The sequence below is a fragment of the Megalops cyprinoides genome, chromosome 6 (assembly GCF_013368585.1).
Source record: "Megalops cyprinoides isolate fMegCyp1 chromosome 6, fMegCyp1.pri, whole genome shotgun sequence".
In the NCBI taxonomy this organism is placed as follows: Eukaryota; Metazoa; Chordata; class Actinopteri; order Elopiformes; family Megalopidae; genus Megalops; species Megalops cyprinoides.
In genome coordinates, this window is record NC_050588.1 from 23,337,917 (window position 1) to 23,358,644 (window position 20,728).

At 44.2% G+C, this 20,728-nt stretch overlaps 1 protein-coding gene across 2 annotated transcripts in view; it reads left to right on the plus strand.

Moving 5' to 3' along the window:
* ptprga (protein tyrosine phosphatase receptor type Ga) overlaps positions 1-20,728 on the plus strand; it is a 197,928-nt gene that overhangs the window by 146,296 nt on the left and 30,904 nt on the right. For both annotated transcript variants that reach the window (XM_036530207.1, XM_036530206.1), the window contains exons 7-12: positions 2,812-2,969; positions 9,851-10,043; positions 15,197-15,381; positions 17,453-17,561; positions 18,275-18,324; positions 18,765-19,530. In XM_036530207.1, coding sequence (XP_036386100.1) covers positions 2,812-2,969; positions 9,851-10,043; positions 15,197-15,381; positions 17,453-17,561; positions 18,275-18,324; positions 18,765-19,530 — 1,461 coding nt within the window. The remainder of the gene's footprint in view (positions 1-2,811; positions 2,970-9,850; positions 10,044-15,196; positions 15,382-17,452; positions 17,562-18,274; positions 18,325-18,764; positions 19,531-20,728) is intronic.

Sequence of the window (20,728 nt, forward strand, 5' to 3'; positions counted from 1 at the left end):
ATTGGGTTGAGAGGCAGGTGGGACACAGGGGGCTTCTCCTTGATTTGGAAAACAGAAAGAAGGCTGCACCTCCCAGCTGAAAACAGAGGTTACACACACACACACACACACACACACACAAACAGACACAAACAGACACACACACACCCTTATAATGTGCCAGGCCTTAAGCAAGGAAAATATATTTGGAGTGATGAGTTCTCCTGTGTTTTGTGTCGCTTTTTGTAACACATTTGTGAAAGCGGACCCTTTCTTGCGAAGTAATGTGCATGTTGACTGGAGTTTTGCTTTACATAATTACATAAGTATTTTAAGCACAGATCCCCATGCCGCTGGTGGAAAAGGACAGCTGTCTGCTCATGTAATCATCCATTCAGTACTTAATGTTACTCACACTTAATATTTAATCATACATTAAAGCAGGGACACAGCCTGAGTGCAGAGTCATATATTAAGAAGCACCGGGCACAGGGAGATACAGCCGTGTCTATTCATGTCTGGCTGTTTTAGATTTTTGCTTTCTGCGAGACAGATGCAGTGATCTAAGCTTCGCTCAGTCAACACATACATGTATAGTACATGAACCCGCACAAGTTAAGGAAGATATTAATTTTTAATTTTAATTCAGTGTCTATTGTACCTACACTTGATCTCTTAATAACCATCAGTGCATATTTTATACATGGAATAAAATAAATGCATACATATATTAGTGTCTTGTTTGAATGTGACACTTTACTGTAGAGTAAATGATATGCTACTTACAGCACTGGATCTCACCACACTCATAACTGTCAATCTAAAATTTAGATTAAACTTTTATTAAGTACTTTTAAAAACATCTCTGAATCTTGGCAAACTGCATATTTTGCATGTACATGCACCTCCCTCCTTTACTGTACATCACATTGGAGCTGGAAAACTGTTGTTTTTTGATTTTGATGTTCCAGGTGATGCTGACTGGACAATAGATGTCCATCTCCACATCGCCTGATGCATAAACAACATTCTTCTTCTTTTTATTATTATTATTATTGTTATTATTATTATTCTACTACTACTACTTCCTCTTCCTCTTCCTCTTCCTCTTCTACCTTCTCTTCATCCCCTTCTAATTCCTCTTCTTATTATTATTATTGCAAAGTGCAGAGTGTATTCCATTTGACCACTCACCTCAGTCATATGTATGCTCAGATCTAAAGCTAAATGAATGCATTTCTCCTGAAAACATGTAGTGTAATTGTTTTTCTTTCTTCCTCCTTTGGAATGTGTTATGAGATTTTTTGTGCAGTGTTTGAGTGCTTTGAAATCATCACTGCTTTCACAATCACAGCTCTGACTGACAGTTATTTTTGAAAGGGTGAAATTGCATAAGTGTGATGTGCAATGGAAAAAAGACTCCACAGACTACAACTGCTTCTGTATTTTCATTTTCTTACTGTATGTTTAATCCTCTGTGCTTCCATTGATTTGAAATGGGATGCGGGTTCACTGTGCTTTTCTTTGGCTAAGCTTTTTTTTATCCTTTCTGATAGGAATCCCAGTTAAGTTCCATTTTGAAACCATGCGCTGGTGGGTTTAGTTTCTTTTGCACATTGGAAATGCAGATGACAAAGTTGTTTTGATTCTTTGGAAACAGATAAACATCTTCCTATTGCAAGCTCCAGAAAGGATGACCCTCAATCTACTGCAACTGTTTGCCCCTTAAATTATTCCTCAAGGATTTGGAACGGATTGACTTTTGGAGAATTTTTATTGTTATATTCGATGGACAATCATTACCATCACAAAGGGATTTATTTGTGTATGGGTCATCTGAAGATTTGGCTTCAATCAGATTGCACAGATTTAAAGAATTTAAGGAATTCATTCAGCTGTTGCTATAATAGTCAGTTTATCAGATAAACTTTGTGCTGTGATTGAGGTTGGGAGAGATACCAGTTGTAAGGACACCAGAAGAACGTGACCGCGGAACAGTGATGAGCTTCAGACTGTAGAGTCCTAGTCTGAGACCAAGCTTGACACTTACACTGAGACAGAGACCACTATTCATTTTAATTAACATGTTCTTTATACCTAATTTTTGGTAACACTTCACAGTAAATGTTACAGCTTGTTTTTTGTTTTTTTGTACTTAATTAAATGTATTGTAGCACTTCTGTATTCATGATCACGCTAGTCATTGCAGCACTGTCTGACAGATTGAGACAGTTTGAATGTGTTGTCATTTTCTGCATGTACCTTTGTTTTTGCATCTTTATTTGATGCACTTTCCTTCCCTTGCTTTGTTGCCCTAGACAACATAGTCTGCCAAGTGAGAAAATAGAAATGGAAATGTAATGAACTTGGCGGCTATTGTAACATATTGTATTCACAAAAAAATACAGTTTGCGAAATGGGAAAGAAGGGAACACTTCTATAAATGTGTTTCTTAAGTGTAGGACTGAGTGAGTTTGGCTGATATGCATACCTATGGACAAAATCAAGTCAATACAGATTTGAGAGTAAGACTATCCCCTGGATGTAGTCAAAGCTGCCAAGTCTTAGGAAAATCTGTGGGAAGTTGCCATTCAATAAAAATCCTTCCTGGTTATTCTAGAACTGTATCACAATAGTGTGACCCTTGGGCCTAGTTGGAAGTACCAAGCCTTCTTTAGGGAAAGTCCCTGTTGCGATATGGTGCTGGATTAAAGCATTGAGGAAAGAGTACAGTGATTTGTGTACATTGCACACTTACAGCACTGAGCCAAACCTAAATTAGGAGGAACTAAACAAGATGCTCATTTTGTCTATGTTCTTCCCTCACTCCAGAAAAGGAAACCTTCCTGGAGCCCTTCATTCTGAGGGACCTGCTGCCTTCTTCTCTGGGTAGCTACTACCGCTACACTGGCTCTCTCACAACCCCACCCTGCAGCAAAATCGTGGAATGGATCGTCTTCCACCGGCCTGTGTACCTGTCTTATCAACAGGTGAGTCTGACCCTCTGTCTGAATCAAGGACTTAAACCAAAACCAACTGATCCAACTACCACAATGCTTCCTGCACCACACTGAATGATGTATGTTAATTTTGCCTTGTGAGTCTGTACAGAAGTCTTAATTTATCATCATATTAATGTATTAATCAAAATATATTACTAATGCATGATGTAGTGTCTTTATGATTTCTGATGCACTGCTGACTAATGCTACAGAAATAGCTTACTAATGTTTGTTGCCCAGGCTGAGGTTTGCAAAAACAAAACAGGCACTTTTTTTCTGTCCCTAGTCCTGGAAACATTTAGGAAATTGAAATTGTAATGAGCCTGAATGAGCTGACTCACGGAGGACAGATGAAGTATTTGGTCTGTTGGTGGGGTGGGAAAGAGGTGCCACATCGCCAGTGGCTGGCACCGCGGCGTAGCCAAGCGGGGTGCTGTGGCACCAGGTTTGTGTGAATTAGATATTTCTTCCATCGAAGCAAGGAGAGCAAGGTGCGACTCTGAGTCTACTGCCAGTCCACGTTTCATCACCGGTCCGTCATTAGCATTTTGTTCTCTGCTCCTCATTTTACGCTTGGGTTTAGTCGGTCTTTTATATGCAAATTGATACTGAGAGGGCATTTTCCCTTGTGTTTTAATGGATTTTTGCACATTCTATATTTTCTGTGTCCTGACCCTGCTGCGGAGATGTGTATCTGAACTGACTGAATTCATATTTGATAAGCAAGGATGGTGTATATTTGGATTAGAGGAGTACATTTCTGTAGGTGCTAAAGTTTATCTGACACAATAGTCAGTCACCCTGGTGACACAGTGAGTACAGATCAAAAGTCATCTTCACTACCTGGAAATTATAATGGAAAAAGAAGACGAGATGAAATTCATTATACAGGAAATCTAATCCCGAGATTACAATTCATCCAGTGGAAATATGGTCCTAATCTCATGATTCATCATACAGGAATATTTGTCATTATCTTATTCAGCATAAGAAGAAATCTTGCCCTGAAAATACAGATAAAGGAAGCTTTTTCCTGGTCTTATAATTTAGCATTCTGGAAATCTTGCACTGAAATTATAATTCATCATACAGGAGTGTCTGATGCTGATTTTTATAATTCTGCATTCTGTTGAATTTGTTCTGATCTCACCCCATTGTTTCCCACATTTATGTCTGAAGGCTTGACTGAAGTTTTGTAAATATATTATAAAACTGGTTTCTTTCCAGCCTGTGGCTAAACAGTCATTTTGAAAGTAATACCTCTCGAAACATTTATAGATGCAATCAATAAGGAGAAATAAATATACTGCAAGAATCCACAGAGCACATTGCCCCAAAAGAATTTGGCCAAAGCTATCCTGCGGCTTTGTGCCTTCTCTGTTTTTCTCATTTTTATGAAGTTATTATTTCTGCAATATTCCATATATGGTTTCAGATCTCACCTGATAACTTGGGTCAGAATAGTGCCGATGCACAGTTCATTATCAGGAAACGAATAGGCAATTAAAAATGCAGCTTGTTTGCTACACTGAACTTCTAAGATGAATATGTACCTTCCCTGTAATTAAAACTTTGCTTCTGTAATCCAAAATTGCATATCTGATTAAAAATGGCAGCTTAGTTCTCGAACTAAGTTCTCGATATATTCAGTGTTTGTTTTTCTGTTGGTGTGATTAACCTGAGGATTTAGCAGAGCTGACAGTGTCTGAACAGTATGTGTTATGAATAAAGTAGACAACATCCCTCCTTTTGACAGTGACATTGGACAGAGAGCTTGTAGGTGTTGAGACCTCTGTATCACCACATCCGCACACACTGTAAGGAGAAGAGTTAAGTCACAAGGACTGAGATCGACCAGAAAGTGTCGTCTTTCATTATTTGGAACCTTATGACACACTGCACTCAGGTTAACAGCTGGAGGCGTGCATCACATGGTTCTGAAATCAGCAGACGCAAAATCAAAATTGGAACAGATGCAGAACTAAAGCAGAAACGATCACACAAGTAGGTCTCTATTGAAATACAAACTTTCATTCAGTTGCCATCAGGCCTCCATGCTGGGTCTGTACTCATCTGAAACTGCTCTTTGTGCTCATTTGTCCTTTTCAGTGGAGAGATACATGAATGTTCTGGTCTACCCTGATGAAAAAGGGGAAAGTGGCATTGTTTTCTGTCTTTCCTTCCTTTTTTGAGTCGGTCTGTTTGTCACAATTGTTTCCAGTTTCTAACAGGACCAGTCTAATTATGCGTGGATGTTTTTTTTTTTTTTTTTTTTTTTTTTTTATGAAACTTGACACAAATATCATCCTTGCTGGTCCCCAGAGCCCTATTCGTTTTCATTTGAAAAGGTCAAAGAGCAAGGTCACAGACAGTCTTCATAGATTTTCCATTTCAAGTCTCTGACATGGTTACGTATGCATTGATTTTGAGTATTCTTGAAATAATGTCCTTACTGTGTCCCAAGAATCTATTTTATTTTGAGGTCAGAAGGTCAAAGGTCATGGAAGCTCCTGATGGTTTTTTTTGGTTACCAGTGTCTATCTTGGCCATTTGTGTGTGAGTTGTAATGGAGCTTTACCATAATGTTCTCATCACTTTCCCCTGGAACCCCATTGATCCACAGTTTACAAAGGTCAGACAACAAGGTCGATGAGGCTCCTTAATACGTTTTTCAAAGACAGGTTTATAAATACTTGTGCTGGATTCTGTTTCAGCTTATTTAGCTGTCCGTTCTTGTAGATTTTTTACATATGACCTTATGAGTTGTCCACTAATTCAGTGACAACAGCCATGGAGATATACTTCTAGCAACCTTAATTTCTCTATATTACAATTATATAATATTCCACAGTTTTCTCTTTTTTTATATGAAGATGTCTACCAACCCAAAAAATAGTGTCTCATGTAGAGCATGTGACAGACCATCATGAGTCATGTTGCATCCTGGATAAATCCAGCACAATTATTCAAATGCCAATGATTTGCAAATGAAACGTATTTAATTTACTAACAAAATATAACTAATTTATATACTACAATGTAAATACATTATGCAGTGTTGTTCTATGGTAAGAAAATATGTAGTGGAAAAAATATTCCAAATTACATTACATTTTGGGCTTTCAGAGAGATGTCAGATGTCATCCTAAAGGATTTCAAAATGTATACAGATGTGTGGATCAGGCAGGCAGCTATCTCATGAAAAATAATACCTATAGGCCATTTTTTGACTACAGGTTTAATTTTCGTAGGATATTGGCTATTAACCGTTATACTGTTTATATATTTAAAGCTGATTTTGAAGCCCGTTTTTCTTTTTTTTTTTTTGCTCTTTTCTCATGTATTGTGTTTTGAAGAATGCATCATCATGGACAATAAGAATGTCTGCCTGGTGAAGGCTCTGTCTCTCCCTCCCTCCTTTTCCCTCTCTGCAGGCCTTTTTTCTTGATCAGTCCAGGAAGTAGGTCATTGATAGTGACAGACGTAGCTTTGGGGGGGCTTTTAGAGCAGATCGATGTTCAGCTATTCTGCTACGACAACCGTATGAAAATGGCTCCATTTGTAATATCTGGACCATGTGTCGACATCTCCCCGCCCAGTTGTGTGGCCCGGCCTGCCCGTTGTTGTGCTCCACCAGAACGATTTACTTAACCCTTGCTCTCCCTGACACTCTGGGAAATGAGCCTTTTCATCGCAGGGGACGTAGTCAAAAGGAACGTTCGTGACATCACTCACAGAGGATTAAGCTCCAATGGTGCTGTGAATTTAACACAAAGAGAGAAGCCCTCGGGTCAAAGAGAGAAAGACTTCGCTTAGAATAAGCTGTTTTTTGTGGGGTTACCCTAGAGGAGATTAACAGATTTGGTTCCGATTAAGAGATTTTTATAAAGCCACATATTGATGAGACATCGCCCTGGGTTGGGCCTGGTCGTCTAAGCCAGAGTTGGAGTTTGGTGTTAGCCCTCCAGTTAAAGGTGATGCACTTGGCAGCAGTGTGGCATTGTGAGTAAGCTTTGTGACTAGATGGGTGCAGGCTGGAATTTCTAGGTAGGGTACAGTCATTGGACCCTTTTTACAGCTGTTCTCAGCAAAATATCTGGTTGTATTGAGTCTCTCAACACGATCTTACAGCAATGACATGTCTCAGGTTTCCTTTGACATTCACATTACAAATGCAGCCACTGTGCAAGGTGACAAACACAAGCTGTCATCTCTTTGGGAGTAGCAACAAATTTCCCCCATTTTTATACTGAGTATTGTCTCTACATAGTTCGGGAAGAATCTGCATAGTGCAAAGCGGTACAAATTCCAGTTGCTTAAATCCAGTAGAAGGATCATGTCTCTGGAAAGCTTGAATGTATTCTTAAATAAGACGACCAGATTGCCTCATTTGAACGTATTTGAATGAATTGTTATCATTATACTTGGCTAATAGATAACTCTTACAATTGACACCCAGCCAGGAAATCTGACACAAGCTATGTGTGCAAAATAATTGGCTAAGTTGCTGTCAAATTCTTAGATTCAAGAAAATATAAACAGGGAAAGAGCGATTGCTGGTCATAAGGTCGCCATTACACTCAGAAGACAGCAATGACTCTAAACATTTGCAATGCGTACATAAAGTAGCATGATGAAAACCATAATTAGCAATTAACTGACCTTCTGTAGTGCACTGTATAGCTAGAGGATTGGCCTTGACTGATAACACAAGTACAGCTGACATTTTCCATGGCTCCTGCGGTGGTGAGAAGCACCCATGTCTTGTAGTGCAAGCGCTTGGTGCATTGACTTGGCTGCGCGTATGCCGTGAGACACATTTGTTCCTCATTGTGCTTCTTGTGGAAAAAAAAAAAAACATATACCCCCTTTGTTACCATGGAGATACTGGTAGAGCACTGTTGCTTTAATGTTCTCCCTTTCATAGATGCCAAGTGATTTAAAAAAATAATCCACTTCTGTTGCAGTAAGTCACATCTGGACATATCTTGGTGCTGTCCTCCCAGTCTGTCATCTTTTTAGGCTGAAAGACTGTTTCCTATCTTGTCCTCTAAAATATGTTATTGTGTACTCCCAGTGACTCTTGATCCCCAGAGTGTGGTTCATTATTAATGTAATAGTTGTTTACCTGATGTAAAATTAATTAAATATGCAACGATGACACATTCAGTTAGCCAAAATAGGAAGTCATACACAGAACGCATGGAAATTATCAAGGGAAAGGTGGAAGTTAAAGAAACTCATGGATAAATAAAAACATGTAAAAAAATGTAAGCAATGTAAGTTACCCTGGATAAAGGTGCTTGTCAAGCAAATGTGTGATATTAATAGTGGACACGATGTGAATTTTGTGGAAACCTTGATGGGGTCTGGGAGGACATGGGACAAAGGCAGTGCCACCCCCTGTTACCCCGTCTAGTATTTCTAAAGGGGTCAGTTTGGAGTGTGGCTTGAGGGTGGTGAGATGGACACTTGTCCTCCAGCCATAAGCCTGTCCAAAGCCTGAAGCAATATGCTGTCCCCTTAGTCAGAACAGACATTACACACACACACACACACATATGTTGTACCTGCACACAGACACAAACACACACATGCGTGCACCATCACATGCTTACATACTCAAATATGCACCCAAATGTGTACATACTCCTACTCATACACACAAGTACAAATATATAAGGACACACACATTCATGCACATACATACTCATATAAACACACACACATACATGCACATATGTGCGCACACACACACACACACACACATACTCACATGCTGAAAAGCACACTCACACATACATACACACACACACACACACCTCATCTGAGGAGCTGAGAAACCTACAGCTGTGAGTGCACTTCAGCCTCCATTCCCAGTCAGAGCTGAATAAAAGCCACTCTACAGGCTGTGGGAATGGACGGTGAAGTGTTTTTCCCCATACAAGCAGCTCATCTCTTCCTCATCACAAACGCACAGTAAGGAAGTAAACACTGCTCTACAGCCTGCCGCTTTTTTTACTACACGTACCTATATTTTTTAGATGAAGTTTGTTTTAGCCCAGTTTGTTTTTACCTGAGGGGTGATATTCTGACAGGACAAATATTCCCCAGAATTATGTTTGCAGAAGTGTGTTGGCTTCAGTTTGGTATTGTTTCCCAGTGTTGTTTGCCATCTTTTGGGTTTATTATTCATGAAGCTTTCAAAGAGCTGTCCAGATTGTTCCAGAAGTACCAGCACAGTCAGTGAAGGCATAGTTTTGTATTGTCAGACAGTGCAAATTTCTCCAGTCTAGTAAAGAGCAACTGGTCCCCACCCACAGTGTCTGCTGATTAGATTGGATTAGGGTTGTCGTGTCCGCTTTCCTTTTCTTCCATACCAACTAATCTCGCATATTAATTTTGTTTCATCCAATTCACTTTTGTGTTTTATGCATATTTTTTAAATATGTCTGTAATTACTATATGTAATCTATTTTAAATTGTTTGACGATGTTCGTTACAAACCATGATTGGGGTTCTCACCTTAGCGGAGCACATTCGTCACTTCAGTACTTCTGTTTTACTTGTTCATGTACGGAGAACCTGAACTGAATGTAACCTTCATCCTGTCGTTGAAGCAATCTGTGGAATAGCAGACATGAGGGGAGGGGGAAATAGAGGGGCTAATTGGTGGTTCAGTTTTGAAAGTGAACTTATGGGAGGCTTAAAAGTCTGTCATTAACACAGAACTGGAAGCAGTGATGCAGTGCTGCAAAGAGGATGCGTCACAGGACACGGGCAGAGCTGTATGAGAGCTGACAGGGGTCATCCTGTTCCTCTGACATCCTAACATGGGCTTCACTCCCCCCCCCCCCCCCCCCCCACAGCTGGAGGCCTTCTACTCCATCTTCACCACAGAGCAGCAGGACCACGTCAAGTCGGTGGAGTACCTGAGGAACAACTTCCGCCCACAGCAGAGTCTGGACAACAGGGTGGTCTTCAAGTCTGCCGTCAAGGACGCCTGGATCCCCGACCTGACGGACAGCCTGGGGAATCCGTACGGCACGGAGGCATCCAAAGGTACCTGTCTCGTCCGGGTTCAGTCACTCCTTAACACGTCACACCCCAGTATTTCCCATGGTGGCAGACAGGTGGAGGAGAGACTGACAGTTGGAGAAGAGGTATTAGGTACCAGAGTAATAAGTACATAACAAGTCCACACACTTATAACAAGAGGCATGTAAGTTCTAAACCTGATTTGGCCAATGCCATTTATACTTCAGAAAGGAATTGAACCTAAAAAAAAGGAGTGTCCAAAGAAGTTTCATAATACATCTATCTTTTAAAATGTAAACTTATGTAAGGCATGATGGTCACTTGTGTGTGCTGCACTGTGTCTTTACCCCATTCCTCCTTACTGTGTACACCCTGTCACACCATGCTGCATACACCCCAATACTCCTCACTGTGGACACTCTGACACTCTTCATAGAATACACCCCAACACTCCACACTCGATATACCCTGTGTCATTCCACAATGCATATACTCCAAGGGGCTCCCTTACCGCGTATACCCTGTGTCATTCTAATCTGCTTATATCCTGGCATTTGATACCATGCCCTAGATGTATGCCATGTCTGAAATGTTGTGTGAGGGTGGTAAACTAGACCTTGTTTTCCAGTGTTTGAATGTCAACACTAAAAATTTAAAAAATGAAAAATTAAACAGAGAAAGTGGGAGTGCATTGAAGGCCCTTGAGGAGCTTGCAGAATGCACATTTCCTGTGAGCATGTCTGTCAGGTTTACTGGAGTAATAAGCGGGAAAATAGCATGCCAAAGACAAGCAGGATAATGACAGGTTTTCAGAGGGACAGCTCATCCTCCTCGCCACCTCCTCGCTCCGCACATCCGTCTCTCACCACACACACCGACGGCTCCACATATCTACATGCATACGAACCTCCAAATGTTAACCTACAGCTCCACACACCTCCAAAGCTCACCTACAGCTGCACACAAACCCAAACACGCACTTACAGTTCTACACACTTCACCTACCACTCCAGAAACCTCCAAATGCTCCCCTACAGCTTCACATACCTTCAAACCCATACCCACAGCTTCACGCTCCTTGAAATGGTCACCTACAGCTACACACACCTGTGAATACACGCTGCACACCCACAGATTCAAAATCCTTCAAATGCCCACCTACAGTTCCACACACCTCCAAACACACATCTCTCAGCACAGCATTCGCCACTGGAGACACTGCAGCAGGCAGAGCACTGCAAGTCTGGTGATGTCATCATTGCAGGACAAACCGTAGCCATCCTGCTGTTAACAACATTATGCCCAGTGGCGGTGGAATTGTGGCGTCAGATGTACAACAGCACGGGAGCTTGGAGTTTTTCCACAGAGGCTGAATGCAAACGGCGCGGTGATGTGACAGCAGAAAGCGGGGCTGTGCTCTCAGGTCTGCTCTGCGTCGCTCCGGCGTCAGGGTTGACAAATGACACAATTCCATCAAATCAAGCGCGCTTGCCTTTCTGTACGAAAGCTCAGCTGGAAATGACGGGGATGGCTTTACATACAGTTACAGGCTCAGCAGGGAAGTAATTGTGCTCGGCTCTCTAGAGCATCCCCTTTAACCTTGAGAAGCAAAAAAGGTTGAATGAATTGTTTTATGTGGTGACATCACCGCAGTCCGGCCTTTCCTAAGTACCTCGGATCCCAAAGGAATGGTAATTGTGTGGTCCGGGTAAAAAGGTGGACTGAACCATGAGACAATTCTAAACAATCAGTGTGACATGCCTAATGAAGTCCTGCAGGAGGTTTTTGCCGTCCAATCAGCGTTGGAATTCACTTAGGCACACCGCAATAATCCAGTAAGCTAAAATAAAAAAGGATGATGAGATTTTTTTTCCTCCCTCTCTCCCTCCGTTGAATGATTATTCTTTTAATTTTGGCATAAAGAATTGATTGGTAGATACTGCACGCTGAGAACGTTCCAAGTCCCCGTGAACAGTGATGAAGTAGGAACTATGTAATTGAGAGGAGAGGGTGTAATCATTAATATTCCTTCTATAAATAGACCAATATAAATGAAGCCGGCGGGTTGAAATTGCTTTTGAGGCATTTGCTGGTGTGGATTAGACCATAACTGATCAGACTGGAAAACAAAGCGACCAGAGGAAGGGGGGTGGTCTTTGGAGTGAGAGTGTGGTCTTAAAAGGAGGAGTCCCTGAGTGGGAGTGGTTTGTTAGGAAGGGATGCCACTATGACCAACCTAAGATTGACTGCCTGGAGTATATTGCACATCAGTGCTGGATATATGTAAGTCCTCCTAAACTAGTATATCATATTCCATAATCCATATTCCACTAACAAGTAAGTGGAAATGTTCCATAATTTACAATAGGCCACTCATCGGTATTTAGGTGCCATTTCAGACTCAACAGGTATGCTTCAGCTTATTATAATGGTTATTGTCATTATAATTTTTTTTTTTTATTTGAAGTGACAAATTAAGCTATATTGTCCCAAGATACACTTGCGAAAACAAAGCTGAATTATAAAATTAGTTTTAATGTTAAATTTCATAAAAATCACTTCATCTCACACCCAAAACCCTTCCCATCAACAGGAATCATTTGGAAATATTTGGAAGATGGCAGTAAGGTGGATCTTTTAACAGGCAACATACACAAAACCTCACAGTCACAATACTATTTAAGGCCCAAAACGCTAACCTAATGCAAAGCTCTCGTTCCCGCAGTGACTTATTGTCCTCTGGCGTGAACAATAAAGCAATTTGCATGCTGCATAGTTTACAAGGGAACTTAACAGACGAGTTATGTGCTGTGGCTGGAGGTGGTCACAGTAAATCCTCCTTGTTGTAATGCAAAAAAAAAAAAAAAAAAAAAAGACCACCGTGGTCGGTTTCAGAAATTCAGTGCCGCTGTGTTCCAGTGCTGTGGTGATTAAGTAGACTGTTATTAGACCTCGCTTAATTCGCAAGGAGACGCCTCGCGCCACCACTGTGCGTCCCGTTGTTGCAGAGCCCGGCGGAGGTGACTCACTCCTCTCTCAGCCCACCAGCACCACCACCGCCGCGGCGGCTCCGCTTCCATTTCTCCCTTTAATCTCACACTGTGGATAAGTAGCCTGGGGGGACAGGGCCCTTTTTAATACAAAGTGCCTCATCTCTGACGAGACCTGGTCTTTTTTTGGCCTCTGAGCGCGGCGTGTTCGGCGGGGAGGATTATGTCCTCTTCGATCACATGTGTATTCTTTATTACTCTCCACCCCCACCCCCACCCCCGCTCCGTCCTATCACTCAATGCCACCGTCCCCCGGTCCCCCGAGTCCCCGGCATCCCGTGCCTGCGACTGCAGTGAAAAACAGCCGATTCCTGTGAATGAATGGGCCGTATGTGTAGTTTTCTAAAAGTTGCCACAACCCATCCATCACGGCGAGGAGCTCTGGGGCCGCAGGGTGGAAGGGTCTTATTTAGCGCTTCGGGAGAGGAAATGCCTGCACCTGCTGAAGATGTCCTAAACTGGGCGTGGCCCATCCTGCGTGCTCAGTCTCTGTCTTTGCCTCCCTCTCCTTGTCTCTCTCTCTCCCTTTCTCTCTCACCTTTTTTCTCTCACTCTCTTTTTCTCTCCCACTTTTTTCTCTCTCTCTCTGCCTCTCCCTTACTGTTTTTTTCACTCTCTCTCTCTTCTTTCTTTCTATCTCACTCTCTCCTGCCATTGTACCCTTCCCCCTTCTCTCTCCCTGCCTTGGTCTTCGTCTTTCCCTCTCCTCTCCTCTCTCTCTCTCTCTCTCCCCTTTCCCCCTTTTCCCCCGCTCTCTCCCTCGCTTTCCTTACTCCCCTCTCTTCTCCTCTTCCCCTCTTCTGTCTCCACTTCCATCTGGGATTAGCTGTGCTCCAAGGATACACTAATGAGCTGCACCGTGCGCTGTACTGGGGGACTGGCGTGGGGGATTCGGAGAACTGCGCTCCAGCAGAGCGTTTTCCCGCTTCCCTAGAACTCTCTCGAACCCGGCCCTGCCTGCTGGCCCGCAGCTGCTGCCTGACACTGAGTGACATGTCACACCGTGCCATCCGCCTCGGTGACGTGGCACTGTCTGTACCAGCTCCCGGAGGTGCAGGCTGGCCAGATTGCCTCGGCTCTGCCCATGTCTCCGGGGCAGCACCTGTGGTGCAGGTTTAAGTTGTACACGATTGTGAAAAACATTGGAATATAACATTTCATATTTGGTAGCAGTGATGATGGTGCCATATAGAATTCTTACAGTAATTATGCGATTTCCTGCTATTATGATAATTGTTGTTATCTGTGTTAATGTATGTGTACTTGTACTAGCAGTAAATGTCATAAATCCCGATATGTCAGATTCAGGAAGAGACCTGCATTTTTAAGGTACTACAAGAAGGAGAGGAAAAACAGGATTTCAGCCTGGTTTCCTCTAAATTAAACCAAGTTCAGATTTTTAGCAATTTATTTGCATTTCTGACATGCTCAATGATTAAACACCTTCTGCTTTTGAGATTACTGGGGACTTGGAAGCAGCCCTTGTTTGGAAAGGCATGATGTAATGCTAACTAGAGCACAGAGCTGCCTCATGTTTGGAGTTACAGAGCCATCTAGTGGGGTAGTCTTGTACTGCAACGGTGGTCTCATGGGGGCAGACTTGAGTACGGATACCAACTTGCTGGAATGAACTGAAACAGCGGAAGGAAAGGCCTCAGGGTGGAAATGCATGAACTAATGCATTATTTTACCCCTGTGAAGCCTCAGTGGGGGGAAAACGGCTTGATGAGTCAGCAATTGACACCAAGCAATAAAATTCCCTCTTCCTCAGGCAGCGACCCATGCAGATTCTGCTCAGGTCTGCCGGTGGTAATAAGATTCATTCCCTTTGTTCATATGTGCAGTCTTTGCACATCAGAACGATGACCTTCACATCCATTGCTGGTAGGCCTCTCAGGTTGCATTTTATTAATAATGATGGAACGGGCTGTGCTGTGTGAGTCTTTGTTTTTACTATTGCAGCCTGGGTGAGTAGGTGGGTGCAACATATATAGGTTCGATATTATTAACTCCCCCACCACAATGTAAAGGGCTTTGATACCCTCGGTTGACATGTGAAAGTTGTCGTTTGTTGAAGTTGATAAGTGTCACCCCCTCTCTCCCTTTTCCCATAATTCCCCTCCCCAGTGTGCAGCAGTGCCCCGTTCAACATGAAGGTCCAACCTCTGAACAGAACCGCGCTGGTGGTTAGGTGGACCAGGCCCGAGATCGTCTACCACCCGCCCATCATCAACTTCATGATCTCCTACAGCTGGACCAAGAACGAGGAGTCCTATGAGCAGACCTTCGTCAAAGACAGCAATCAGGAGCTGGTGAGGCCTTGCCCGCTTGTGACACCTTCCCACCGTCCCTCCTTCCAGACTCTCTGATTGGGTCTGATACTTCACCAATTGCGTCAATCACTCTGACTTGCTCAGAATGGTCACATCCTGGTACGTCTGTGGTTCCTGTACGGTCAGCTGATAATTTGTTGAAGCTCAAACTGGCACATTGTCACTTGTACTGTGCTGCACATTTCGAGGATTATCGGCAGTTTTGGCTGGGAAAATAAATTCAGATGGAACCAGAATGTAAAACCACAGAGGGGAAAAAAGGCTCGCTCGTTATGCCTCAGGGTGAAAGCATCTCATTTCGAACCAGCAGCTAGAGGCACAGCGACCTCCCAAGCGCCAGACAGTTTTACGCACGACCTTGGTGTAAGCATTTTAATATCAGTCAGAAACGACCCAAGCCCCACTCTGTTTAAAAGCCGAGATGAAATTTTAAATACCCAAGGTTCTCTTCCCTGTAAATGTATTCAAAGGAGGCCCAGGAATTGATGAGGTGCATAATTCGGGATTCAGGAGAAACACTCAGGAGAGCCGAGAGCCGTTTCCCGACAACTCGCGAACGTCTCCACACAATCAGTAATAGAATCACATTCCGTCCTCGACGTGGCGTCGGAGTGTTCCCTCTCTTCTCTCTTCCTTTACCCTCCCCCTTTTTTCCTTTGGTCTTCATTTCCATTTTTATTTTCAATTTCCTCCCAAGACATTGTTATCTGGGTCACATTAGGGACTGGCAGGCTTTATAAAATCATCGGCGCATCAATGGGAAACCACTCCAGACCTCCCAGTTTTACGGCCTCCCACTTGTAATAACAGCCCGTTCTTGAAAAGATCCTTAACGAAATTAAACTGAGTGGAACTTGCATAAATCAGAGAGAGGGGGGACGGCAGACGCATAACAAACGCCATTACTTAATGTAAGATTTACTTGTGCTCCGAGCCCGCCTTTGAATGGATTCCTTCGATGTAAATTATGATAATAGCATTTTCCTCTTGCATTTAGCATTGTACTGAATCCCCGTTGCGATGGGGAGGGATAATTCATGCGTCGGAGTCAGGATGTATCGCCCATAAAAAACAGAGGAGAGGGAAATGCCTTTAGAACAGACCAGTCATCTGTGTCCATAACTGGCTGCGTTGTGCGGATGAACATATTCAGGGCGGGCCAATATTCCAATGACGACATCTTTATGACAGATGCCATTACATGCTGTGCTTGCTTTTAATTCAGTCCAGTAAGATGACACAATAGTAATAAATTAGCGCCAATGTAAAATTGTCTAAACCAAGTGTCAGGCACCTCTTAAATAACTGGGTCTCTGAGCATGAGGTCTTAAGAGAGCTAAAATGCCAAATGCCAGGTAAAGAGTATCTTGCCACAATAGGCCTTCTCCTGGACCCACCGCATTGCCTGTGAAGAATGGGATTGTACGCAAGGTGATTCTCATAGTAAATTAGACAGAAATAAAGCGTGTCTGATATGTACCATCTGTTCCTGGCGAAATGCTATACAGTGCCTCACCTCCCATATCGCACATCTGAAGCCTGGTGCGGCATGGAACATGATGCATGAAGAGAATGAGGCCACTGTGCTGAAACACTAATGAGCTGGAAGCGAGTGACGAAGGGTGTAAAAAAAAAAAAAAAAGAAAGGAGCACAGGTGACCTTGCTCGCTTCACCCCTCTCTGACCTTGGACCTCATTGCTGTGGAGGTCAGCCTTTGTTGTGTGATTGGTGTGGCATGGTCAGTGGTTTCTGGGTTAAGTTGTGGGTCCCAGAGGAAAAGGTCAGAGGGGCAAGATGTGTCTGCTGTGCTCATTGCCGCCGTTTCCTCAGGTTGTTGTTCCCAGCGGGCTCTCTCAGTGGGTGTGCGTGCATGCCTGTGTGCACGCTTTCCTGAGAGCGGGCACTGTCATGGTCTCCTGTGACAGTGATGACCGTGACACTGTCAGCATCCTCTTTTTGCGTCTCGGTTCAAACGGTCGGTGAACAGCGTTTTTCGGCAGACCGCAAAGCAGGGCCGGGGTACTGAAGTTGTCTTCGTTTGTCCCGCAGGAGGCTGTGATCTCGCCTGTGTCCCCGGACGTCCTGTACCTGTTCAGGGTCCAGGCTGTGTGCCACAACGACATGCGCAGTGATTTCAGTCAGAGCATGCTCTTCAGGGGTAAGTCCTGGGGCCAGCCTCCCTCTCAGCACCTCTCTCTCGCTCTCTCTCTCTGGCTTTCTTTATCAGTCTCTTTCCACTTTCTCTCCCCTACCTTCACCCACTCTTCCTCTCCTTCCTTCTCTCGCTGTCTCCCGCTCACTGCAGTCTTTCTTTATCCCTCAGTCTCTCTATTCTCTCTCTCCCCCACACTCACTCACTCTTCCTCCCCCTCTCTCCGTCTCTCTCTGTCAGAGGTAGAGAACGGATTTTTAAGAACTGACAGAGAACGAAGTGGAAATCTCTCCCCACAGAAGTAAAGGAGTTATATTTTACATTTTCTAACATGCTGCGGAAAACGAATTGGGCTGTTTGCCACACACAGACACAGAATTTTCAAACCTTCCTCCCTGGCTGCACATATATTGTCACTATGCCTATGGTACAAAACGGGCAGCGTAATTTACCCAGCAGGATGAAAAACAATCATTGCACTTGACTCAGCAGGATAAAAATAAATACATGAAATTGCCCTGTTTTACCTTTGCTTCAGGTTTAATGGTTTTCATTCACAGCACCTGCTGTGAAATGAGAGTATTATTTGAAATTATATAGATTTCACTGGTCCACCTCGCATTTGAAGCATATTATTTTTTCAAATGACACTTCTTTATTGAAATGTTGTATTTTTATCACCATTTAACTGCAAGTGCAAATGTGTTTTGTTATTACAGCAAACACAACCAGGATATTTGAGGGAACAAGAATAGTGAAGACTGGAATGGTATGTTGATCAACTGTGATGCACATTGTAATGCTGTCAGTATCCAGGAGATGGCAGTGTTATATTTAGCTTGAACCATTGAGAATTTTTTTTGTTTCTCAGATTTTTTTCTTACGATTCACATGATCATCTATAGTATTCAATTAGTAACTTTATAAAGGAGTATATTTATCACCTGAACATATGTGTTTAATTGAATATAATAATCATAACCATTTATATGAATAAGGCTGTAATTAGTTCTACAAAAGCCAGCTGAATAACAAACATATATTTCAACTCTCATGGACCTTATGTAAACAGGTATATTATCTCTTTACTCTAAGAATATAAAAAATAGTGTCAGTGAATACATAGTGATGATTAGTGTGTTTTCTTCAGAGTGGTCCAAGGCATTTTTTTCAAGGGATAAATAAATGGTCCCTCTGTCCCCGCTGCAGCCCACAGCATCTCCTGCCTCCTCGGCCGACATGGCCCCCATCAGCTCGGGCTCCTCCACCTGGACGTCCTCCGGCCTCCCCTTCTCCTTCGTCTCCATGGCGACGGGCATCGGGCCATCCTCCAGCGGCAGCCAGGCCACAGTGGCATCTGTGGTGACCAGCACCCTCCTGGCGGGGCTGGGGTTTAGCGGCGGGGTCATCTCTTCCTTCCCCAGCTCAGTGTGGCCCACGCGCGCCCCGCCCTCCGCCCCCGCCTCCACCCGGCAGCCGGCCAAACCCACCGTCCCCGCCACGGAGCCGGCCACCTCCCAGGCCTCCGACACCGACGCCGTCGCCAAGGACGGCGAGGGCGCCGAGGAGGGCGAGAAGAGCAGCAAGGGTGAGGGGGAGGAGGGGGAGAGAGAGGGAGACGAGGAAGAGGAGGAGGAGGAGGGGAAGGAAGGCTCGGACACGAAGGCGGCTCCAGACGACGTGGAAACGCAGGTTAATGGCACAGTGGCCAAGGAGCCACCCACGACGGCCCCAGACTCCACAGCCAAAGAGAAAGAACAGGGGGGCCGGGAGACTGAGCCCAGAACGACGCCCTCTAGTGCCGTGGAGGACCAGCTGGTGACAGACACAAAGAAAGCCACGGAGTTTGACACAGTGGCCCCCACCACAGCGTCGAGGAATGACACGCCAGAGATCCAGCCTCCAGAGAGCCCCACACTGACAACCAAACTTAACAGTGATGAGAAAAGCCTCTGGCCCTTCTCTATCCACACAGGTGAGTGAACTTCAGCGTTGCTTTGTGGTAAGAGACTCCATCACCATTCAGAAGGGGGACGACGTCACATGAAATAAACTCCCCACGTCTGCACAGTGTCAGGAAATCGAAGATAAGCAACTCGCTACCTTGACCTTCCACAGGGGGGTTTTAATGCTCTCCGCTTCTCCCTCTGTGGTATTATGGATCATGAAGCCTTTCTTCCTTTCAGTCCGGGACCATTAGCTCCCTTATGGTCCTGTGATGACTGGATTAAAACTGGGTCACCGCGGCCGTGCAGGTTCTCTCTGCTCTCTCTGCTCCTTACCCTTGCCGCAATATAACACTCAATAGGCTTTTACATCCCGAGACATCACATTACATCATTTTATGGGGGGAAGCTCATTTTATTTCTCTCAAAGGTCTCTTTGATGATGATCTTATTCAGGTGCCTTAAATGCTCTCCTCTGGCACCCCTGGTCGCCACCGCTGTGGAAACCCGTCAGAGGCAGAGTCATTGATTGGCTGTTATCACCTCACTGGGTGATAATTGCCTCTTTCCCTGCAGGCCTGTAGACTCTTCAATAAGTCTACTCCAGTCTGCAGCGCAACATACTCGTTTATCTACATTATAACTAATCGAGCTATTGCTGTCAGATCGATAGGTGGGCTTGCACCGTGCGACAGGCATATCAAAACACGGAAGGGCGTGCGTTTGTCCCAAAGCGGCTGTTTGCGCAGTGGGTCGTGTATTTTCGGCAAAATTGACAGGGAGGATGCCTGTGCGTGCGCGTCTCTTTGAGAGATTAAGATGCACTTGGGGATGTGAGGGTGTCTGAGTGGAGCAGGAGCATGAGAGGTAGAGTGCAGCATGCCCTGGTATAGCACCTCTTCACTCGAGACTCCGGAGGACTGGAACGCCTCCTCACCAGCCGCACATCTGCACACCAGAGCGCCTCATCAGTCACACAGCTGCACACTGGGCTGCTCTCTCACTTACGCTAATGCGCATTGGTAAACTGTCTCACTTGTGCGCATGCATGCTGGTACACTCTCTCACTCACGCGCCTGGACGCTGGTACACTCTGTAACTCATGCACCTGCACACTGGTACATGCTCTCGCTCACACACCTGCAGACTGGTGCACACTCTCTCACTCAGAAACATGCACACTGGTATGCTCTCTCACTCACACACCTACACACTGGCTCAGTCTCT